Here is a 26,778-nt window from a genome sequence, read left to right as displayed (position 1 = left end):
TTTCCATTTTACATAGTTGAATATCGACAAACATTAACATTTAGGTAGACGAGTATCCATTCATCTTCGACCTGGCTTCTTATTCTGAAAATTTTGGCGTCGTTTTTATGAATTCTCTTCCTAAAGCAACTGGTGATTAAATACGCATTTCACTTCACGATTTATTTATAACCTCGTACCTCATTTATAAATTACAATTTTTTTTTTTTTTTTTTTTTTTTTTTAATTTAAATAACTGTTGTTTTATTTATTATTCTTATTATTATTTCAGAAAATGTTGAAAATTATTGGATAATGTCACAATTCGACAGGGATTGTTTATCGAAGCAATATGCTCCCTTTATTTTGGATATTTATAATAACAGTTTTAAATACCTACATACAATTAGGTAATTATTTATATTATCACAGTTAATTTATTAAAATAACTACTTCATTAAATTTGTTTTTATTTATAGTTAATTATTTTTATTTATAATGAACTTTCTTTAGATTAGAATTATTTTATTGATATAAAAAATTATATTTAATCATCTGTTTATAAAAATTATTTATCGTAAATAAAACAAAAGATAACTTACTGTTTTTTTTTCCACAAAAATATAAACAAAAGTTGTTTTATAAAAGCTTTTGATTGTTTAGATTTTCATAATTTAAATATTTAAGCCTAAATTACAGAGCTACACTCAAATATTTAAAAGCCGTTAAAATAAAATAAAAAAATTTAATTATCAATCATTTTATCTTAGAAAATGTTGATAAAAAATCGTATCTTTGATTGTTACTGTAAAATTTGATTGTTACTGTACGGTTAAATTTATTCTGTTATATAAATTTTTACTAAGGAATATAGAACTTTATATTTTTTGATCAAAAGTAATTTTGGAAGAGTTTCAGAAAATGTTCGCTGCAGTATTTCAACATTTTTGATGAAATATAACAATTTCTTCAATTTTTAGTTCTCAGATAGATAGATCAAAATTAAAATATTTATAAGAATAAGTAAGAAGTTTAAGCTTAATCTAATAAGTTTGTCATCTTATAAAATAAATTATTTCAAACAAATTTAGGTAAGATTAATTTTTAATTAGCTTTAAAGATGTATAATAAAATATATATTTGTTTTTAAAAATATTTAATTCTTTTATTTGTAATATTGAGCATTTTTTCGTTTAATATCTTTTAAAAACTGCCACATTTTGATGTTTTTTTTTTTTAATAAATTTCGAAATTCATAAGTCTGTACTTTGGAAAAAACCCAACCTGTAATTAAGGTTAAAAAAACCTTTGTTATTTTAATGGCCTTTCAAATGTTCTTGAAATATTTGTTACTGAAATTACTGTTAATCTTCATTCTTTTTTAATCTAAACTAAAAATTCAACAAATCCAAAATTAAAAACAATAAAAAAAAAATAGATTAGACAAAAAATCGAAATAATAGAAAATGAAAATTGAAAAGTCTTTTGAATTACAGTCTGGATAAAAATGTTTCAATTTGTGTTGTTTTTATTTCTGTTTATTTATTTTATTATATTGTTTTTTTGTCTAATTTCTACATTTTTTCATTTTTTTCATTTTGAATTTTGTTGGATTTTTTACTGTTTTTTTTTTTGTGTTTTTTATGTGGACTTTATTCATGCCATATTACTCAGGATCAAATTCTCTACAAGTTTTGTTTAGAACCTTTTACATGTTGTTTACCGATTTAATAAAGTTATTTTATACCAAGCATAGAAAAGTGTATTTTTGGACCCCAATTTTTTATCTTTACCCTAGATTAATCGAAAAATATTTAAAATACGGTTGTGGACCTAAAAAAGAAGCTAAATTTATCCCTTCATTTGGGTCCTAAGAATTACAGTCTGGCGTAATATTATAGAAAGCCGCAGAAATCAGAGCGAAATCTTTCATTAGCTGAAACTCGCTGACGAAGTATTTCGGAATTTATGCTTATATGAATTTTCTTCTTTATTTTCACTAGTAGAAAATTACTTTTCATGCGATAGTCCTACGCAAGAACTATCGCATGAAAATAAACAAGAACAAAACAAAAGTAATGAAATGTATTATAAATAACAAAGATGGACCACTGAATGTGAAAGTAGGAGGAGAAAAGATTATTGAGGTAGAAGAATTTTGTTATTTGGGAAGTAGAATTACTAAAGATGGACGAAGCAGGAGCGATATAAAATGCCGAATAGCACAAGCGAAACGAGCCTTCAGTAAGAAATATAATTTGTTTACATCAAAAATTAATTTAAATGTCAGGAAAAGATTTTTGAAAGTGTATGTTTGGAGTGTCGCTTTATATGGAAGTGAAACTTGGACAATCGGAGTATCTGAGAAGAAAAGATTAGAAGCTTTTGAAATGCGGTGCTATAGGAGAATGTTAAAAATCAGACGGGTGGATAAAGTGACAAATGAAGAGGTATTGCGACAAATAGATGAAGAAAGAAGCATTTGGAAAAATATAGTTAAAAGAAGAGACAGACTTATAGGCCACATACTAAGGCATCCTGGAATAGTCGCTTTTATATTGGAAGGACAGGTAGAAGGGAAAAATTGTGTAGGCAGGCCACGTTTGGAATATGTAAAACAAATTGTTAGGGATGTAGGATGTAGAGGGTATACTGAAATGAAACGACTAGCACTAGATAGGGAATCTTGGAGAGCTGCATCAAACCAGTCAAATGACTGAAGATAAAAAAAAAAGAAGTAGAATATGACCTGAAAGTTTGTTAGACTCTTTGCAAATCACTCTATAGTGGCGTACTGGAAAATCAAGGATCCATCGTGTTGGATGCTACATTCAACAGAATGGCGCTGTAACTACTATTTTAAATGTTTTTAAGTACCTTTAATATATTTTAATATAAATATTTCTCTAATAAATAAAATTTATTGATGTAACTTTTCATTTTTTTTTCAATTTTGTTTTCTGTTTTATGTAATTGAGTTCAATTGTTATATTTAATTCGACAATTTTTTAGAACTATGAAGATATTTTTGTACTTAAGTTTTATTGCAAAAATCGATTTTTTTTTAACTTGTGTTTTGTTTTCTAATAATTTGAATATAATTGATTCATTTCTTAGAATTAAATTCTCTACATATTTTGACAGAAATTTTTTTTTTATTGGCGATTAACTATGTTAATTTACCGTAAAACTAAAAAAAAAGTACTTCATGCGAATCTTTTAGACTTTACATCAATTTTCTAAAAAACTAACAAAGATACTGGTCAAAAAATAAATTCATCAAATTTTTCACTTAATTTAAGTTATAAAAACTTTAATATCGTTTCATTTTACTCTTAGAGCAGTAATCAGGGTGAAATTTTTTTTCTTGTAATTAAAAATAAAACGTTTCCGGACATATACTTACAGAAATATTTTTGTTATATTAACGCCCTTAATCATCTCCAAAAGGACCGCAATTTTGAATCATTCTGTATTATTTTGTTAATTGTAATTTATGCAATTCTGCTACTGCAAAATCATCCTTAATCGTAACTTCAATTTTTTTTCTAAACACGAGTTAAATAATTATTATACAGGTTATTCGTTTAAAGATGATCAATAAGTAAAAACGATTAAACAAATTTGTTTTTAAATTAAATATTACATTAATCTTCTATAAAGTTAGAACTTCTACGGTAACTTAGGGAACCGTGACAAATATAGGCTAACAAATAAATTTATACGGATTCTATTAAAGAATATTACTTGGTTGTAGAACTCGGCAGTAATTCTTTTTTCTTATTTTACGTTTTTCTATTTTTATCTTAACACTCTACTACTTCAGTGGTGTTGTAACCGTCATGGCAGATTATCTGAAAGAATGAAATGAATTTATACGATGAGAGATCGGCATCCCTAGAAAATTTTTGTTTAAATGTGAATAAACTAGTAAAAATCATCGTAAAATTTTATAAGCTTCTTTCGTAACAACACCGTTAAAGTTGTATTAAATAAAATTCTAAATTTAATAGTTAACCACAAATTTTTTGACAGAATATTTTCTTTAAACAAAAAAAATATATATTAAAAATAAAACAGAACCAATGTAAAGTAATTAAGGGTTATTTTTTTCCATTAATTTGATTAATTAGCCTAAAAGGTATTTTTTTTTAAACCGGACAAGTTGTAATAATTTACTGGAATTGGTTATTTATTCTTATATAGTGAAAAATTAATCATATATGAAAATGTTAGTTAAGATTTTTTTTGGAGGGAGGTGTTTATGATGAAGTTTTATTGTAAAATTATCATTATATGTTTATATAACCCAAAAAAATTTTAAAAATTAAAAAAATTGATATTTTTTGCTTCCTCACCTCTCAAGAAATTGTTTTGATTTTTCTTCGTTTATTATATATTAAATGGTAAAAACTAAAAAAATTCCACTTAAAATGTACAACCAATAAAAAGTTACCTAACATTTATTTTTTGGGTTCGAGGTGAATTATAATGAAATTCTATTGCAATATTATTACAAAAAGTTTATTTAAAGTTTAAATAAACCCAAAACATTTTTAAAAATTCAAAAAATCTATATTTTTAAACAATGGTCTTCTCCCCTAACTCTAATATTGCCCCCAAATTATTTTTTGGGGGCAAATTATTTTTTGCCCCCAAATAAAAAAATCTGGTGTGGAAACCACATGACTTCCAAGTGCCTATTAAATTAAATAGTATATAAAATTTTATTTCATTAATAACTTCTGATTTTTTATTATTATTATTGAATTATTTATCGTAATTTTTTTTACAATCAGAGGTAAATAATTATTAATAAATCAATATATTTAAATTAAAAAAAAGAAAGGAGATGAAGTCTGATTCGAACCGATGTGCCTTCCCCTTTTAAGATCCAAATATTTCATTAATTAAAATCTCATTTGGCTATAACTCTGGAAGCAATGAAAGTAAGTACCACTTATGATATATCGTTGAAAAGCACTCAATGAGGGCTTATTATTGCAGTTAAGAAAATGTCCAAAATTAAATTTTTGTTTGGATTTTTGGGCTTTTTTGGACACTTTTGGTTAGGTCGTTTTCAATCAAAAGGAGATCACACAACTAGATCCTAAATCCAAAATTTCAACATCCTAAGACTAATCGTTTTTGAGTTACGCGAAATACGTACGTACGTACAGACGTTACGCCGAAACTAGTCAAAATGGATTCAAGGATGATCAAAATGGATATTTCCGTTGAAATCTGAAAATCGAAATTTTTCGCGATCACAATACTTCGTACAAGGAAGTAAAAACAGTTTTTTAAAAATAAGTCAAACATGTACGCATGTATTGAACTTAGTATAAAGTTGGGGGTTATGTTTATAAAGTTTTGGAAAAATTGACCCCAAATTAAACTATCTGTCTCACTCCCTAGAGATATTGACCCCAAACATTTACCAACAAATTAGCTGTGCAAGAGTCTGTGTGCCAAATTTCATCAAATCAGTTTTTCCAGTCAACAGTTATTAAGCTTCAAACGCGTATACATAATTAGTAACAGTACTGTAATAAAAAAGGAAAAGTATTTAACTCAACTGACATGATTATTGTTTATAAAAATTATTAATTAATTGTGTTTTTTAATATAATTTAAGAAATTAGTTTTTGTTTCAAGTGTTTTGTTAATTGTTACTGCCATTTCTTAATTAAATTTTCATTGATACTGGTATATATTCGTATTTGATGCATTTATATTTAATTTCCCGTTGAATATAAAATAATAGAATAGTCAAATTAAAAAGGAAAGTATGATGATCATGTCAATAATGGGATGTCAGGTTTTTTTTCAAGTCTTTACGTTTTAGGACCCAACTAATTCATCTAAACCAAAAAATATGTGTATGTAAGTGCGTACTACGTATGTATGTTGCACTATTTTTGGCCTTATATCTCAGGATTCACCGAACGGATTTTTTTCAAATTTAAGCTCAAATTTTTCTATATATTAGGCATTGAACATATTCATTTTTTTTCAAAATTCGTCTACGGGTGGGGGATATCGTAAAAACCAATTTTGATTATCTTCAAACTCATTTTAGAGAGTTTATTAAACATAATATACTTTATTAAAGCAGATTTTTTACTAGCAATGGATATACAAATCATCCAAAAAACCTTTTTCAGAAAATCAACCCCAATCTTTTAAAATTAAAATATATGTTTTTTTGTTTTTTGCTGTACCTCCCTTCGGTTTAAATATTTTTCAAAAACTTTAACAAAGCAACTCTAACAAAATATAATGTGGTAATATGGTTAACACAATAATGTTTTACTAACACCAAATGCCGCCGTAAATCTAATCTAATACAGCAAATCAAGTTTTATTAGAAAAAAATGTTAATAGTTGAAATTAACAATTAAATTATTTAGTTTAAAAACTTTTTATATAACAAATAACAAAGTAATAAAACATATAAATAATACAGATCCATCTAAAATAATAAAGACCTGGAGTAAAATAAAAATCAATTTAGATGGAGAAAGCGTATATAGTTTGAAATGCGCCGATTGTGAATTAAAATACATTGGTAAGTCCAATCGAGTTTTTTCAGTTAGAATATGAAAACATATAAAAAAAGATCAAATAGAAAGGTCTAATTTTACTAAACATATTATCAATCATAACCGTAATTATAATCCGGAAAAATCTATTGAAATTCTTGATAATAATATAATTATTATCAATAATATATATAATTATTAATATAATTATAAATTCAAATAATATATAAGATACTAATAGACTTAGAAAAATACCATATATATCTTAATAATAATAAATTAACGAATGAACAAACAAGATTTGACTATGATATATAGGCAAGTTCTGAACTATAACTACGGAGTGGGCTGACCACGCCGTTTGCTTTCTATTTTATCATAAAGGTGGAAACTTTTATTGTGACTTGACGCTAAGTCGACAATTTTTTAAAACATGACGACCAATGCTGTACATTTTTACATTTTAAATAACAACTTACATACGATGAATGAGTTTTAGTTTTTTTTTTTTATTTTAACTTCAATATAAAAGTTTTTTGAATTTCTGAAGATGGATTTGGTATCTGAAAGTACTTGAACACATATAAAAAATTATTATTATTATATATCTTTACAAATAACTTCTGTCTTTACAAAAGAAATTTGTAATTCAAATTTATCAGTTGTTCTTGTAATATCTCTATCTGTATTTTTATTATCTCTTTGTTTTCTCATAAAACTAAACTTAGTCCCACATTCCCTGAATCTGAATAAATAATCATATTCCTCCGGCCTTCTAGTCTGAACATAATTAAACTTCCGCGCAAGATCAGGCATTACTCCCTGATGTAATCGGTAATCAAACGGGATCCGTATTACATGAATAGTGGTGGTCATGTTACGAAACCCGGGCTAACTACCATAGCAGTTGATGCCCGTAAAACTAAATATATATATATATATATATATATATATATATATATATATATATATAATATATATATATATAATATATAAATATATATATATATAATATATATATATAATATATAAATATAATATATATATATAAAGGAACCTGAAAATTTTTTCCCTTAGAGATGATTAACCGTGACACTATCTTTCAAAGTAATTGGCTTATAAAAACCAACTATTTAAAAATATTAAATTTAAAAATGTTTAATTTTAAAAAAAGTTTCGTGTTTAATAGTTTATGAACAGATTGTAAAACACGGCGGAAAAATTAATTCAAAAAGAATTGCGTTACATATTCATTAGATGTAGTGAAGACTTCATGTAATTATATAATTTGAAGTACCTCTATTGCACTGGAAGAAAGTTTTAGTGTCTTCTACAATACCAGAATATTGTAACTGCTATAGAATTTTATAGGCTCAAAAACATATTCTACCCAAACACTCTCATTTTGTTATAATTGAATAATAAACTAAATTATTATTAATTTAATAAATAATCATTTTATTTGCTAAATTGTTTTTAGTTTATGAAATTCAATTGTGTTGAAAGTTTCATTTTTAGGCTTGCACGATTAATTAAAATGTATAATATTATATAATATTGAATAAGTTACTCTTTCCGAAAGTCTTAATTTCATAATTATTTAATATTTTTCTTTATTTAGCAGGAGGTTTTAAAGGTGTTAAAATAAAAATGCCAGAAGTTGTACGAGCCGGTTCGACAGTAACATTAGTATGTCAATTTGATATGCAAGGTGTGCCGTTATATTCAGTTAAATGGTATCGTGGAAATTATGAATTTTATAGATATATGCCTCGCGAACGACCACCAGCAAATGCTTTTCCAATTGCCGGTCTTGATGTCGATGTAAGTAAAATTCTTATTCTATATGTACTACAACTATAGAATGATATTTTTTTCTGAAGTTTTTGTTAATTTCATTACGAACATTTTATTTAATAATATTTTGAGGATCTTTTCGTTAATACTTTTAAAGAACTAAAAAATTGTAAACGCGCTTATTCGACTTTGAAAACGCCTACGTGAGGGTTCTTCCCACACTTCTGTATGTTTATCATTGCAGTACGTGTGGTAAACTGAATTTAATACAAATAGTAATGTATTTAAAAAAGACGATTAATTAAAAATATAACTCTATAGAAAATGATGGTGTGTGGGCTTGTTTGTTTGTCGCATGTGCTCACATTTTTATTTTAGCTGCTATTGGCGCAGAGCGGACCAATTGCAGTGCGCCGGGCGGCTGCACATTGCTCCTTCCACGATTCCCTTCCACTAGAAGCAGTCCGTTGTCAATTAATTTACAGATTATTTTATTTAATTTTCAAGCTTAGATTATTTTAATTTATATTTTATATCTGTATTTTTATTTACTTACTATTATTTATTTATTTAATTTTATTTATAAAAGAAGGGATTATTAGTTAATATTTAGCAGGAAAAAATTATTCTTTATGTAGCGTGAGAGAGCCGTGTACTCTCCCACTAGAAGGAGTCCGCTCTGCACTAATTGCATGGTCCGCTCTGCGCCAATAGCAGCAGCTGGACTGGTAACTAACACAACCTCACACGAACACACATAAGACTAAATGAACAAGACGGCGTCCCTACGCCAACTCCCCGTTATCAATTTGGCTAGCGTTAAACATTATATTTCTATTAAAAAAATATTAAATTCTATTTCTACTCACTCCTTAAACCTAATTTAAATATAAAAACACCAAAATGTTCGGGAAAATATTCTCTACACACTAATATTTCTTTCCTTAAAATACTTAATATTGTCACAATCATGAGGATATGAACGCGTCGAGGATCCAGGGGGCAGAGCCCCCTGTTCTTTAGACGGTCCGGCGAGCGAAACAAGCCTGATCGGCTAGTTTTTGCTAAAAGTAATCTACATAAAGACAACAATTCAGATTGCAAAATTCAGATATGCAAAATAAAATATTAGAAAGAGATTATAAATATACTCATAAACATTTATTTATATATATATATATATATATATATATATATTAATCTAGTGATCTGTGAGTCCGTTATACTTTAGCGCAAAAATTATTAAATGATCTATTTTGGATAAATCTAGGTTTTATACCTGGGAAGAATGTAGAACTGTTGCCTGGAAAGAACATAGGACTATTACTAAATGCTTCATCGTTTCAATATGGTGGCCATTTATATGGGTTGCGGTAACAATCAAAATATATTCTTGCCGATATTCAAATTTACTATGGCCAAACCTTAGGTCAAATCGAATTGAAGACCACTTTCAGTATTTTAAATTAAATTTTCTACAAAAAATATCTTTTTTACTTTTTATCTGTCCGATATCTATCACCGATACAGACCGAATTCTTTACCGATTCTTTATAACCGAAACAGATATCTACCGATATCTGTTTCGGTTATAAAGAAAAGTAGCTTTAAAGGTGCGACGGTGTACAGCGTACATTCATTTAGACTTAACCTTCACTTTCCTCCAGTTTCAATTTTACGTTGCTGTTTCGATGATAATAAATAAATAACAAGGGCAGATGTTTCAAGTGACTGACTGGTCTCCACTTGGAGAGTCAGTACTTCTCGCCAGGGCAGCTGTATGTGGCTGGCTCCAGAGTATTTTCTGCGAACAATCTGTGTACATACACTTCAAAGAGAAAAACTGTAAATATTGTATACAAATCCATTCTTTAGTTTATGTTGCTCACAAACTGTTCCACAAAACAAAAAAATTAAAACCATAAAAAAATAAAGTAATAAAGTAGATTACCTCCTCGTGGTATTTGTCAGGTAACATTAAGAACCGTGAAAAATGCTTGTTTACCCTTATGAAGAACGGGTAACTTGCTATAACTACTATTTTTAAAATGGGCCACTATTCTGAAACCCACATACTTTAGAAAGTTTCGAGCCCTGAGCTGACCAAACTGTTGCTCTGAAGAAATTTTACACTCATGGTTTTTATAAACATGTTATTTATCATAATTATACACATAAGTTTTCATAAAGTATGACAACCATTAAATAACTTTTCAATAAAAAATAAAGTAACAAAACAATTATTGTTGTTTTAGGAAATCCCATCCAGAACTGAATGTTTCAACACAATACTTGGGACTTAGAATAAAAATCCTATTATCCTTCCGTTGCCATTTTTAATAAATTGTCAAAATACCTAAAAATCTTACCACTAATTTAATTAAGATACAATTAAACATTTTTAGTTTACGGGAAAAAATTACTTTTGTAATGAATTTTTAAGTAACATTAATGGATTTTTTAAACACCGTTTATTTGAATCTCTTTAAATGTTTACAAGTGTGTTCAAATAATTTTCGATAGTGCCTTCCAAATTATCAATTATTTTGGTGTTATTTTTTTTTTTTTTTTTTTAATGCAATTACCTTAATATTACTTCATGTATTAATTTTTCAAAAATTAATATGAACTTTAAACACATCCTCTTTTTAACTTATAATTTTGTTTAAACTTTCATGGTGATCTATTTAATCTATTGTTATGTTCCGATCAGAACAAAAGATTTAGTTACTTATTTATAGCTTGAATATTGGTATTCTTATTCAATCTTATCTTTCCATTATCTTCATTTTAAGAAAAATTATAACCGCCATTTTGATATAGAAAATTTTATGAAAAAAATTACACATACTATATTGTTCTAGAAGAATTTTGTTATTTGGGAAGTAGAATTACTAAAGACTGCAGGACTGTTCCTGGACGAAGCAGGAGCGATATAAAATGCCGAATAGCACAAGCGAAACGAGCCTTCAGTAAGAAATATAATTTGTTTACATCAAAAATTAATTTAAATGTCAGGAAAAGATTTTTGAAAGTGTATGTTTGGAGTGTCGCTTTATATGGAAGTGAAACTTAGACGATCGGAGTATCTGAGAAGAAAAGATTAGAAGCTTTTAAAATGAGGTGCTATAGGAGAATGTTAAAAATCAGATGGGTGGATAAAGTGACAAATGAAGAGGTATTGCGGCAAATAGATGAAGAAAGAAGCATTTGGAAAAATATAGTTAAAAGAAGAGACAGACTTATAGGCCACATACTAAGGCATCCTGGAATAGTCGCTTTAATATTGGAAGGACAGGTAGAAGGAAAAAATTGTGTAGGCAGGCCACGTTTGGAATATGTAAAACAAATTGTAAGGGATGTAGGATGTAGAGGGCATACTGAAATGAAACGACTAGCACTAGATAGGGAATCTTGGAGAGCTGCATCAAACCAGTCAAATAACTGAAGACAAAAAAAAAAAATATTTTTCCACCTAATAACAATGAATCTTTAGAGTTCTTTAAAATGTTAAAATTTCATAAAAATTTGAAAACGCTTTAGGTAATATTTTTTTTCATAATCGGACGAAATGACATAAATGAATTAAAAATTTGGAATTTCATTAAGATTAGGTTAGTAAAATCATTCCTAAAGAGACTGATAAAATATTGTATATATCGATCCTTTCCATTAAATCAGGGACAAGAACGCTAACAAAAAAAAAAAGCTGGCAAAATATTTCATGACTTTCCCAGCTATTAATAATAAAAATTAAAAAAAAAGAAATTAGAGCCAAAAGACTAAAAACTTTATATATATATATATACGCATACGTTCTGGAAATTTCTATAACCTTTTTGTGTTTTTTTTAGATAGGGTTCCAGGTAACCAAAATTGTGACCGATCTCTGTAGGGAAAGACACTTGCCTTGTGATGATCCCATTCGCTACACTACCCCCTCCGTTCCTGATAGTCTTTACCAGAGGTCGTCTTTTAGACCCTTTAAAGTTGATAACATAACACAGTCATCAGTTTGGCCTCTGTCAGGAATCCACCGATGCATACGCCTCGGAAGACATTTCCATCAGCATACACAACCTACTATCTCCTTTCGTATGGCTTCTTCCAACCATAACACCTCCCATAACTTACAACCCTCAATTATCCAATTAACCGATTCGCGGAAGCGTGATCCCCGCGTCTTCCTCTAACACCGAAAGTTTCGCAGGAAATCTCTTCCTACATTTAATTTCAATTAGACTATACTCTCAGATAAAGAGAGCTATTCTAAAGAAAGATAATCAAAATTATTTAATTGAGTCTTTAAATACCAAAAATTTTATCCTCATACCAAAAGAACATGTGTATTTCACGAGAACAACAATTTTCAGTTCAATTTATTTAAAGTTCTCTTGATTTACATAAAATTCAAGAAACAGATTCATAAATTTAATAAGCCTCTAAGCTGCCGCAGCAGATATATATATATATATATATATATATATATATATATATATATGAGAGAGAGAGAGAGAGAGAGCTATAGCGAGAAAGTAAAAAGATGTTAAGGAAATTTCTATTAACTAAAGAAAAATTTGTCAATTTACTTTTTCTAAAAAAAAAATGTTAAACTTTCTTCATCTACAAGAGTTTTTAAATAAGTGTAAAAATTTGTTTAATGAAATAAAAGTACCTTTATCTCTCACTCTCTTTACCCCTCTTTCCTCTTATTAATAAATTTAAAAAAAAAATTAATAACTGTTTATTATGAAGACATTTCGTTACATAAAAACACTAAAAGAAATAAGTATAGAACAAAATCCATACTGAAAGGTATTTTGTTTACTTTCGATATGTTATTGCGTGTTTTTTTAACGCTTACATTTTCACATTTGGACTATTGTTTTCTCAAATAAATATTTGGCATACATTCAAATAAGTATTGTAAGTACTTAAATTCTTGTTTGAAGTGTTTTTTATAAAACAATTTAAAATCCTTTTAACGTTAAAACATCTTATATAGAGGTTTTGTCAAAACATCAAAGTAAACTTTCCAGTGCCATTTAATACTGAATATTATTAAACAAAGTAAGATTATGTTACAATAATAACTAAAACTTTGTTGCTTAATTTTTACCTGTTTTGTTTGTGTTTATAACACAACGCACATTGATCAAAAGATTTCCGCCTTTATGCAGATCCCTGACACAAATAATATATCTATTCTATTACGTCCACTGCCCGCTCTTCAATTATTTTAATAATTTTTATTATTTATTATTTATGTTGATTTCCTTGTTTTTCAACACCTTTCGTTTTTACCATTTTATTATGTATACAGTATATTTATTCAGAAAGTTAATAAAGTATAGGAATCCTTAAACAATTTTTCAACCGTTAAACATAGAAGAATGAAATTTAGCAAATCCTCCCGCCTCAAAACAATTTATTCTGCGATATGAACCAAATCCTAAGCCTCCAGAGGACCAACTCAAAATTTTTAAATAGAAAGAATAAGGTTGAAATTTATCATTTTAAAGGGCGTTCTAATAAAAATTTTAACGTAAAAATCTTCAGGCCACGACCCTAACTGGGCAATTAAAAAGGAATTTAATGGTCTTGATTTTCGAATTGATGTAAACATAAGTTTTTTTTAATGGTCCTTCAAATGTTCTTGCGATATTTGTGACCGAGATTATTGTGGTGATTAACATTATCATTATTGTGTTAGTGACGATTATTTTATAGATTCTAAAGAATTTTCTTGTTGATTTTTCTTCAGTTAGTTCGGTTATAACTTCTTTTATTTCATTTAATTTTATTACTGTTTCTAGAATGTTGGTCATTTAATATTTTCCACAATTAATCTTAAACGTGGCCAATAAGACACCCCAAATAGTTGTTGCATAGGAAAAAAGTAGACCGTTTTGAGATAGAAGTATACTTTAGTAGATTTGTAGAATTGTTAAATTTTAGTTTTTAGTATTTAACTGTTGAGCAATTTAAGAGATACTGGAGAAAATATTTGAAATTAACTGTGAAAAACATTGTGTGGATCTCCAATTTAGTTAGGATTGTCACACCCCAACGTTTTTTAAGTCATTTTTTTCAATGCTCTTTAAAATGATACATTAGAACCCTATACTTTCTAATTATAAGTTCTGTATTCGCCGCGTAGAGGCTTACTGAATGCTTGGAATATGGTAATCTTGTACCGATCATCTCGAGATGGAACCATTAACTAAATTTACTTTTTCTACGTTTAATTGTGGAAAAGTTATTTAAGAGTCGCCATGCATTATTAACACCTGTACATACATATGAATCTCCCATTTTATTTTCTACTGTGATTGTTTCAAATATGCTTTCTACCTATTTCGTTCACACCTACGAGATTTAATGGTTTTCATAATTTTATTTTATTCATTTTATTTTACTTTTTATTTTATTTTTCTCGAATTCGTACGTTAGATCATGGAATAGGAAATATTTTATGGTATAAAAAATGTGAAATCTAACCGTGACCTTGAGGATAAAAAGTTCTTATTGAAATTACCACTTGATTCAACTCATAATCATTTTCTTTTTACTTCCTTGTACGAAGTATAAAGGAAATATTGTGATCGCAAAAAATTCAGGCTTTCAACGGAAATATCCATTTTCACCATCCCTGAATCCATTTTGACTAGTTTCGACGTGGCGTCAGTATTATGTATCTCGCATAACTCATAAACGATTAGCCGTAGGATGTTAAAATTTTGAATTTAGGACTGTTGTAATATTTAGTTGTACACCTCCCCTGTTGATTGCTATCGGCTTGACTAAAAAAGCCCAAAATCCAATAGATTTTGATTTTGAACCTTTTTATTAACTAATAACCCCTCATTGAGAGCTTTTCTATTTTCATTGGTTCCAGAGTTATAGCCAAATAAAATTTTAATTAATAGAATATTTGAATCTTACAAGGGGAAGGCACATCGGTTCGAATTCGACTTCATCTCCTTTTTTTCTTCTATTTTTGTCAATTTTTTATTTCAATTTAAATATATTGAATTATTAATGATTATTAACATCTGAGAGTAAAAACATTTATGATAAATAATAATTCAATAATAACAATAAAAAAAAAATAACAAGTTATTAATGAAATAAAATTAATTGTACGTACTTTTAAAAATGTGTATATGTAATTTAATAGGCGTACAAGGAAGTAATGTGGTTATCACATCAGAGTTTTTACCTTGTAGTTATAATTCAAACCCTTTCTTTTCTGATCATTTCTTTTCTTTCATTACTTTTTCCATTTTCATTTCCGATTTTTCATTTTAATTTTCCATTTAATTCTCAATCTCTTTCTATTTAATTATTTTTCTTTATCACTGACTTTTTATTATTACGTTTTATTTTATTCTTAAAGTCCTTTTTTATATTTTTACTCTACCTAGAGGCTCATCCCGTCTAAGAAATTTTTGTAACTTCAAGAAATGTTGCTATGTAATAACAAAAAATAAAAAAATTTAAGTATAAGCTCTCTAACCGTGGTTCAGCATGAAACTGCGAATAACCACATTGATTTCATTTATTACAATAAAGTAAAAAAGTTAGTAGTTTGAAATTCGATGGATCAATTTAAAATATAACTTATAATGCTTCGAAATTTAAAGAAATTTGGGTATTAATTTTAAGAGTTAAAATCAGTCAGTCATCTTTGGGATCAGAATTTTAGAAACAGTTTTTTTAGATTTAACAATAATTATCTGAAATAAAATCTCTGAATGTTTAAAGACGTAAACCTCAGCTGGCTAAATTTTTATATATACTTTTTGAAAATCTGTCAGGTATTTCCGAGACATATTTTCAGAATCGATGGTATAATATCTAATTGAATATTAGTGTAAATACTCTTATTATTCAGTAAAATAATTTTTCCTAATGAGGTTTTAATAATTTTTTCCATCACCCTAGTTTAAGTACGTAATTCTTCATCTGCTCAATTTTAATAATTTAAAATTAAATAGAGTAACGAATATAATTTTTAATTACTTATTTTCCTCAGCACCTGTTCTTTTATTTTTTTTTTTAATTTTAAATATCCATGATATATCGTCTTTTAAACATTTTTAAGAATTTAAAAGTTAACTGCATTACAGCTTTTACAAGTAGAAAAAAATGTGAAAAATATCTTTACGTTTGAGCTAGCTTTCCCTCTATGAAGAGCGTAATAGTGAATCTTTAGAGATTCGAAGAACTCTTCAGAAACTAAAGGTTTCTGAGAAACTTAAAAAATAATGAAAACTTACACATACAAAGGTTTTTACATCCTTCCCTCTTTTAAAAATGTAGTGTACTCAGTTTTAAAAATAATTTTAATAAATATTTCCTTCTACAGCAATTAACTGTTGTGTAGTTAATTTTTTTAATAGACATTATGAAGTCAAGAATACTTTTCAGTCTTTGTCAAAGAGATAAATCTTATTTATAACTAATAATTTCGGTTTGGGAATTTATCATTATAAAAGTCTTCGAATTTTTTTTTTCTTTTATAATACTTTCTTTATAAATAAGAACATAAGAAAGGATATTTAAATTGTAAACTCAATCAGTAGCAATACTGATTGGTATATTGAAGGACCCGGAATTTTTCTGGAAGTTCCCCTCAAGGATCAGGAATTTTAAGAGATACGTAAATTAATTTCAAGGTCTTTCTATTAATAAAATAAAAATAATAAAAATACTACGCAAACGTTGCAGAGAAGTTTAACAACATTGTTTTAGATGTTACTTTATAAAGTCCAAAAAACCATTATAATAAGACACGTTTACTTGCTTTTTAATTATTAAATATCTACTTTAATAATTAAAAGAATGCGAAATAGTAATCCAGCTTCTTGTTTTTCTTACGAATAATGAAGGCCCTTGAACTTATAAACAGAGGTATCATAGAAAATAAAAATGTAACTTGTCAAATAAATTTGTTTAAAATTAAAATCGTTTTTTCTTTAAAAAATTCTGATGAGTTATTTTGATTTCAGTTGAGCGGCTCAAACGCCCACCAAGTTACACTTAGAGCAATTCCTAAATATCTTTCTGGTCCGTTTACATGCGAGGTATCTGCAGATGCTCCTTCCTTCAGTACAGCATCCGCAAGAGCTAATTTAACTATTATCGGTAAGTTTATTCTAAATTTTTTATTCCATATTTGTTTGTAATAATTATATTTTTCGTAATTAAAAAAAAAAATCTGTTTGAGACGACTCATAATTCTTTTTTTTTTTTAATTTGTCAACCTAACACAAATGTCTGCTAAGTATTTAATTAAAAAATATAATATTTTTCCTAATGTGTTTCTTCATATTATGTAGAACATATCTTGTTCTCAAAACCTTGTTTAAAAATACATTTTTAAAGTTTAATTTCTTTCTATTATTTAAAGTATAAGTAAAATTTATTTTCTATTAACGAACACAAAACTAATTTCATTTTTGTACAAATATTACTTTTTAAAAAAAATATTTTATCTTAATATATGACGTCAAATCACGTAGACCTTTTTTTAATTACAAATGTATTTATTTTTTTCGAAGTTTAAGAAAACAAAAATAGGATTTACTGTCAGTTTTTTTTTTTTATTTAACATTGACAGGTATTTCTAAAATGTAATTTTTTTTAATCCCTTGTACGAAGTAAAGGGAAATACTGGATCGCGAAAAATCTCGGTTTTCAGATTTCAACGGAAATATCCATTTTGACCACCTCTGAATCCATTTTGACAAGTTTCGGTGTGACGTCTGCACGTACGTACGTATCTCGCATAACTCAAAAACGATTAGCCGTAGGATGTTGAAATTTTGGATTTAGGATTGTTGTTATATCTAGTTCTGCAACTTCCCTTTTGATTGCAATCAACTGAACCAAAAGTGTACAAAAAAGCCCAAAATCCAAAAACTTTTGAATTATGGAATTTTTCTTAACTGCAGTAATAAGCCGTCATTGAGAGCTTTTCAACGATATATCGTAAGCGGTACTTATATTCATTGGTTCCAGAGTTATAGCCAAATAAAATTTTTATTAATGAAACATCTGAATCTTACAAGGGAAAGGCACATCGGTTCGAATCAGAATTCATCTCTTTTCTTTTTTTACCTTTATTGTATTTTTATTTTTTTTATTTAAATATATTAATAAATAACCTCTGATTGTAAAAAATGTTTTACGATAAATAATAATTCAATAATAATTTTTAAAAATACGATAAATATCAGAATTTATTAGTGAAATAAAATTTTACGTACTTTTCATTTTTTAAAAATGTGTATATGTAATTTATTAGGCATACAAGAAAGTCATGTGATGTCCACATTAGATTTTTTTTTTAATACTTTTATTTGTAGTCTGATCAACAATTAAAGTCATTAGCGAATTAGCGAATTTATTATTAATTGAGAGGAGAGTGGAAGAAGTGTTAGGAGAAGACCAATTTGGTTTCAGGAAAAGTATAGGGACAAGGGAAGCAATTTTAGGCCTCAGATTAATAGTAGAAGGAAGATTAAAGAAAAACAAACCAACATACTTGGCGTTTATAGACCTAGAAAAGGCTTTCGATAACGTAGACTGGAATAAAATGTTCAGCATTTTAAAAAAATTAGGGTTCAAATACAGAGATAGAAGAACAATTGCTAACATGTACAGGAACCAAACAGCAACAATAACAATTGAAGAACATAAGGTAGAAGCCCTAATAAGAAAGGGAGTCCGACAAGGATGTTCCCTATCTCCGTTACTTTTTAATCTTTACATGGAACTAGCAGTTAATGATGTTAAAGAACAATCTAGATTCGGAGTAACAGTACAAGGTGAAAAGATAAAGATGCTACGATTTGCTGATGATATAGTAATTCTAGCCGAGAGTAAAAAGGATTTAGAAGAAACAATGAACGGCATAGATGAAGTCCTACGCAAAAACTATCGCATGAAAATAAACAAGAACAAAACAAAAGTAATGAAATGTAGTAGAAATAACAAAGATGGACCGCTGAATGTGAAAATAGAAGGAGAAAAGATTATGGAGGTAGAAGAATTTTGTTATTTGGGAAGTAAAATTACTAAAGATGGACGAAGCAGGAGCGATATAAAATGCCGAATAGCACAAGCTAAACGAGCCTTCAGTAAGAAATATAATTTGTTTACATCAAAAATGAATTTAAATGTCAGGAAAAAATTTTTGAAAGTGTATGTTTGGAGTGTCGCTTTATATGGAAGTGAAACTTGGACAATCGGAGTATTTGAGAAGAAAAGATTAGAAGCTTTTGAAATGTAGTGCTATAGGAGAATGTTAAAAATCAGATGGGTGGATAAAGTGACAAATGAAGAGGTATTGCGGCAAATAGATGAAGAAAGTAGCATTTGGAAAAATATAGTTAAAAGAAGAGACAGACTTATAGGCCACATACTAAGGCATCCTGGAATAGTCGCTTTAATATTGGAAGGACAGGTAGAAGGGAAAAATTGTGTAGGCAGGCCACGTTTGGAGTATGTAAAACAAATTGTTGGGGATGTAGGATGTAGAGGGTATACTGAAATGAAACGACTAACACTAGATAGGGAATCTTGGAGAGCTGCATCAAACCAGTCAAATGACTGAAGACAAAAAAAAAAAAGCGAATTATCAGTGTAATGTACAGGTAAATTTGTAGTTTTCTACAAACTGAGACGTGTGGTTAATTGAAATGTTAATTGTAATTCTATTTTATCAATTATTAATTATAATTTCATTAATTGTTATTTCTATTTTAAATATTTTTTTTTTACTTTTCATAAATAAATAATAAACTAAATTTTTTTTACAAAAAAATTGTTAATAATTACTCTAAAAAATGTAAAGAGTAACAATGTTTAGGACTAAATGTTTCCGTCAATTTCTTTTTTTTATTTATCTCAAATAGTAATCAAACACAATTAATTTTATATATATAATTTTTTTTTAACGTCGCATCAATCTCATTTGTCATTAGCGACACCTACTAGATCACACGTGTTTAATTACTTATAATTCACACTTATATATAATACTGAAAATTCAAGTCCTTTAGATAATTCAAAGTTTTCTCAGAATGTTTCACTTTATTTAAGCAATTTTCTAGATCTTGAGGTATCTTGTGTTTCACTCTTTCCGTTTGGTAGTATGGAGAATCGGTAATGATGTGTTTTACTGATAAATAACCCTGGCAATATTCACATAGATTTCGCTCCTTTTGCAATACGAGATGTACGTGGCTGAAGTTAGCGTGTCCTATTCTCAACCGAGTTAAGATGACTTGTTTCCGAACAAGTTCGGAAATGAAAAAACTGGGAAATGAGCCTGCAAGATTTTCGTAAAAAATACTTTTTTATATTTTACGGAGTTTTTGAGGTTTGATCTGTTGTCATTTTTCGGTCCAGCTATTTGCACAGAGAGTTTGTGAGATACCAGCACCTTGTTTAGCCAACTTTGCGTCTTCATTCAGTGGGATGGTATCCAGCTAAGTTTAAGGTCTTTTGATTTTGATTAATTTGTACATTTCGTTTTTGGAATGGAATGGAATGGAATGCAAAGTTAGCGGGAGTTTATAGATTCTCCCTTCGGATCGCAGAACCTGGACAGAGTCCCTTGCTGCTGGATGATTCAATCGGGCGTGTTTTTAAAAGGTTTATTTTAAGTGACGGGTCTAATTTTTCAAGTTTTGTCTTTAATATTTAGTGTTTTAAGGACGGATTTAATTGCATTCTAATCCGTTGTTAAACCAGCGTTATCAAACCCATTTTATGGGCCGACCGCGGAAGGCTATGCTTATGAAACCTGTCCTCCCAACGTAATTTCCCTTCAGACCGTCCACTGAAGTCCTTTCGGTGCTAACGCTTCATAGGCTAGCAGGAATACGCCACAACGGGACACTAACTATATGGAGAGAGCAATGCGCCCCCTTTTCCGGAGGAGTCGTAATTGCTGATTTATGTTAATTTATATGTAAGTTTTAAAGGAAGGGTTGTGTAGAAGGTCTTCATCCACTTCTGTTATGGCTGCCTTTCAGGACGCATCTCTGCTGGGCTCTGTTCCGGACTCCTGTCCGTGATGTTGGGACGGGTAGAGGGTCTTCCTTCTTCTTCATCTTCTTCCGATGCATTTCGTTTTTAATTTTCGGATTATGGCGTTGTCCGTTAACTTATTTTCTATTGTTGTTATTGCACTAAGGGAATCTGAGAAGATTATTATGTTTTTCTATATCTGCTTCGTCGATGTATTTCAATGCTTGCAGAATGACAAAATAATAACGCTTATTTATTATCATTAAATAAATTAATAATTTTGAGTTCATAAAGACGACATGTACGAGGGAGGTTTTTAGCCAATTATAATAATATTTATTTAGAATTATTTTTATAGAAAGAAAATACGATTTTTATGATGTCCATAAACAAAATTTCTGTTTTTCATTCATATCTGACACACGAAATTATTAATTTTAAATTTGTAAAATGTAAAAAAAAAAGTATGATAAAACATTTCAATGGATCCTATCAAAATTTGTGTTTTAAAAAATAGTACATATTATCCAGATCCAGGACGTCGATCAACATAATACACGTAGATTGTTGTCTGGATTATTTCATTGCAGTTTTTTCTTTTTATTTTTTTATCTAAATCATTTCGTGAATTAGTAATATTAAATTTTCAATTAACAAGTTAAAAATAAACATATAATTTTTTAAATTTGACCTGTACTAGGAGCTTTTATAATTATTGCGTGATGAGAACTGTTTTTTTTAACAAGAACATTTTTTCCTGGCAGTAGTACTTAAAGTCTATCGAATGATTCTCAACGAATTTAATGCTTTTTATTTTTGTCAGTAATTGATTAAAAAAAACCTTCAAGTTTTTTGATTATACTAATAAAACAAAAGATTAAACGGAATATAAACATAGGAGATAATGCTAAGTGGTATAGCTAATGTTTAAAAACAAAATTCCATACTAAAATGTTGTTTAACTCAACAAAATACTTCGGCTTGCGAAAAAAAGCCTATTGTTCTTTCATTGCCATTTTTTATTAAATTACCAAAATAACAAAATATTTTTTTATAAATTTGTTTAAATTAATACACGTGTTCAAATAATTCTCATTAATGCCTTCAGAATTGTAATTTGTATTATGTAGTTATTTTCTATATTTATTATCTTCGAGTATTTAGCTTAATATAATTTCATATATTAATATTTTAAATAATTAATATGAACTTTAATCAAATCTGTTTTTTGTTTTATATATATATGTGTGTATATATATGTGTATATATATATATTTTTTTGTGAATTTTGTGATTAAAGTTTTACCACGCTTTTCCTTGATTCATCCAGGCAAATACTGGAATGGTTTCTTTTTTTATCCATGAATACCATATCTACCCATTCCTGAATGATTATATAATAGTGTATTATGTATCGATAACAATAAAAGATGTATTTAGATATTTTTTAATACGGTTACCTCGTGGTTTTTTGTAACGGTTTAATTTTTTAAAGTAAATATTATAATTTTTTCTCGTACTTTTTATTTGCGGGTTACGTATTTCATTTTTTTGTTTCGCTGATTTTTGCTGTGTTAATTTTTTTGTTGTAAGTATCGCAGTTACTCGTACACGGGGAACTCTTAAAACCGGTCCGCTGGAAAAGCTCTACCGTTACAGCCAGTCACATAATGCTTTTATCGTACGAATAAATTATAAAAATGAAAACTCAGAAAAAACTTAAATACTTACATTTATTAATAAAAATGTATTAGTAGAAACTTTACATATTTAATTTTACAAAATACTTTGAAAGGAAACGCCCTGCTCAACGATCCATCTTTCTTCTTGTTCGTTCGAAACGAATCAATGACTTGACATGGATTCGTTTTGTAAAATCCGTGTGTGAACGCAAGCCAGAGAAGCGTGAGATGTGTGACAGATTGCTCCGTCTTGTTAAAAAACCAAAAATCGTTCACCATTGATCAACTACCGTAGAATACTTCGAAAATTGTGACATACAATAGACAGATATTTATAAAAATATTATAGATTTCGTGTCAAAAAACATCGGCCACACGATATAATTACCGAGACGGCACATTGTATTTCGATTTACTCATCGCGAAGTGGTTTCATTAACGATCAGTGAAGGCTATCTCCGGACCCCAGATTAATGTTTTGCAAATTGAGATGCTCAGAAAGATGGAATGGTTAGCTATAAAATTAGCACCGAGTCTTAATTCAACAGTTTTATTGAGAAGTCGGTTACAGTTGTTTCGATTGTCTCTTTCGGTAATTGTTGCATAAATAATACACGGTAAGGTGTTAAATCTAAAGATAGTAGAATCTTATTTTACACCAGTTTGTTATGATAATTTTCGTATAGATTTTTTCAGATTTGAGGAACTTTTTCGTTGAATATCTGCTACGGCCTCTGTATTTTTAACGGAAAGGATGCTGCTTAATTTTGTATTTATTTTGCATCCAGCCTTGTTGTATGCCGTTTTTTAAGTAAATCTTAGATGATACTTTTTGTCGCCCCCTGGCATTGGGAATCTTTTAGGAATATTTTACATGTTTCCTTAAAGGATCCTGAATGCATGTATGCTTTGATTATATGAATCCTTTTTTTCAAAGAATAAAACGTTTAGGAAAAAACATAATTACGAGATAAAACGTATTATACTCGTACATAAATAGTTTTCATCTGACAGTAAGAAAGATTATAAAGGAACCGATACTGTGCGATAGTTACCGTACAGGCAGCAATCATATATAACAATTTGAGGCCTGTATAAAATGAAAAACCGTTGCAATTCATAACAGAATATTAGTCAGTGTGAAAGTACTTCACCTCTCCGCAGCACTTTCTAAATAGTAAATAATCCCCGTTGTAATAACTGTTAATTTTAATTACTAAATATATTTTTTTAATTCAATTTATCAAAACGAACATACCAGTTTTAAAAATTATCAAATATTAATCACGCTGATTGAAGTAGTTATCTAAAAAATGACTGTTAACTGGAAAACCGTTGGTTAAATAATTTCCTAATTTTGGCTAGGACAAAGAGAAAAAAATAGTTATTAGCTATACGGTTAATAAATAACATTTTCAATTTTTTTTTACCCGTTTCACACAAATTTAAGGTGGTGTTAGGTTAAAAATGAATAAAAAATGCAATTCTAAGTACTTTTTGAAGAGAAATTTCATATGTAATGACTTGACATGAAACTGATAGAGGACAGTGTATAAAATAAAATTTGGTAATGACTGTATAAGAAGAGAACACTGGTAATGACATGAAATTGATAGACGAATCAAATAACAAGGTTTTATGCCGTCATTATAAAGTGAATTTTTATGCTTCAAACTTATCGGCAAAGATATTTCTCGAAGAGTTGTATAAATGGTAAAAAATTAAATAATAATATCAGATAGATTGTTGCAGAATTTTATATTTTTTAGTTAACTCGTAAATGATTAATTGATATGTTATTACAGTTTACTTTATCGATTACGATTCCGACTTTTCATAAAATGAAAAAAAAAACTTAATATCCTGTTAGGGATACTATTGAACAAATTAGAGCGAAAATAAAACATGTATCTGACTTATTTTAGATCGTTTCTTAAATTAATACAAAATAATTAATCTACAAAAAATTATATCTACAAAATTAACTTCCGCTTAATACATAACTTCCACTACTTTAATATAAATCTGTTCTATAATACTACATAAGTATACTTCATAAAAACCAATACCGATATTTTACATCAGTGGAATTCATATTTATTTTATAAATATGAATTCCACTGAAATTTTCCGTTAGCGTTTATTACGTAGTTTTACCTGCAGGTCCATTCAAGTACCACATAATTATGATCATGTATTTTGGCGTCGATTCAAAAAAGTGTCTATTAAATATTTGGACGAAATTATTTCTTACTTTTTAGCGCATTTTGATATCGGTTACATTTTTTTTTTTTATTTTTTTTTTTTAAATAATTATTTCATAATTTTCTGTCTGATTAATAACGATAAATTACTCTGCACAGTTGCTGTGCTCCTTTATGGTGATAAAATGCAGCTGCCTCCAGTCAAAGGCAACTGGTGTTTTGTTCAACCTTCTTGGTGTGAAGAAGACATAAATTTGTGGCATCAATTTTCAAACTTTTTTTTTCAAATTTTCAGACCAATTTTTGTCTTAAAAGTTTTTTCGACATCATGGTACCAATGCGAAACGCCGATTCCAACAAAATTTATTTCAATCGGATTAATAAGAGCGCAAACAAGCATAAAATAATATATATTGGTCGAATACATAACCTCTTTTTCTGAAGCCGGTTAAAAATACATAATGAAAAAAACGTAATTTCTTGTCAGAGTTACTATTGAACAAATTAAAGCAAAAGTGAAACATGTATCTGATTTAAATTTTACATCTTTTCTTAAATTTTAAATCGATTTAAATGAAATTAAAAAAAAGTTGTTAATTTAGAATGATTCTTTACACAGACTGTAATTATGAAAAGTGTAATTTAACAAAACAGTCGACTCTCTTTTTGATATTTTTCTTAGCGTGGAATAAGTACCGGTGAATATTGCGTGAAAAAAAGGGATAATTTTTAATTGTTTTATTTTAACTCGCAACGTTTTTTTTTATTTTCATTTTTTTCATGTTTGTCCTGAAATCTTGCATACTTAATTTATCATATTTCCTGACATTTCCGATTGATGAAATTTTGCACAGTTACTAAGGTCGGGTGACAACACTATCTTTCACCATTACTTTTCCAAACACCCCTCCGTATGGGGCTAAATTAAGGGTGCGGTGTAAAAAATTCCAAAAAAATTTATGCAAAACGGCGATGCGGGGATTTAAAAATCCAAATTAACCTAGTATTTAAACTCATGCAATGTATGATAATAATTTGTTTAACTTATGACTAAAAAGTATAAAACAAGTTTTTTAAATTTTTGTAATATTATTTAGAAAACAGACAGCAAGTCATTTATCAAGGACAAATTTTGTAGTAAAAAAAAAAAAAATGTTCAGACTTGTTAATTAAAATTTTTTTGTTACAGAAATGGGTATTCGAAGACCTATATTAATTGTTCCAAGCAGCGTTCATCATTCTAATACACCTTTAAAAGTAAACTGTTCAGCGCAACCGACCGAACCAAGTCCACGTATCTCGTTTTTTATCGATGATACTAGAGTAAGTTAAATTCTTAAAATTTTTAGATTGCAATTACTGTGCTGAAGGGACATTATATTAATTAATTAATCACCTTCATAATTCTTAATCTTGTACACCTCTGTAACGCTTCTTAGGCTTGATATTGTAACTTTAATGTGTATACATGTTTGAGTTTGAAACAATTTCTGTGAGGTAATATTGTCATCATAATCAGAACGTTTT

The 26,778-nt window shown here is 28.1% G+C and overlaps 1 protein-coding gene across 4 annotated transcripts in view; it reads left to right on the top strand.

Annotated features, from left to right (window-relative positions):
* Positions 1–26,778, top strand: part of LOC142328926 (uncharacterized) — a 48,091-nt gene that overhangs the window by 5,396 nt on the left and 15,917 nt on the right. For 2 of the 4 annotated variants that reach the window (XM_075373098.1, XM_075373095.1), the window contains exons 2-5: positions 272–389; positions 8,146–8,348; positions 17,336–17,471; positions 26,441–26,574. In XM_075373098.1, coding sequence (XP_075229213.1) covers positions 332–389; positions 8,146–8,348; positions 17,336–17,471; positions 26,441–26,574 — 531 coding nt within the window. In that variant the 5' untranslated portion in view covers positions 272–331. The remainder of the gene's footprint in view (positions 1–271; positions 390–8,145; positions 8,349–17,335; positions 17,472–26,440; positions 26,575–26,778) is intronic. The other 2 variants (XM_075373097.1, XM_075373099.1) reach the window with 2 other exon arrangements.

The sequence above is a fragment of the Lycorma delicatula genome, chromosome 8 (assembly GCF_047948215.1).
Source record: "Lycorma delicatula isolate Av1 chromosome 8, ASM4794821v1, whole genome shotgun sequence".
Taxonomy (NCBI): domain Eukaryota; kingdom Metazoa; phylum Arthropoda; class Insecta; order Hemiptera; family Fulgoridae; genus Lycorma; species Lycorma delicatula.
The sequence above is the reverse complement of the archived record's forward strand: the minus strand, read 5'-3'. Positions and strand labels throughout refer to the sequence as shown.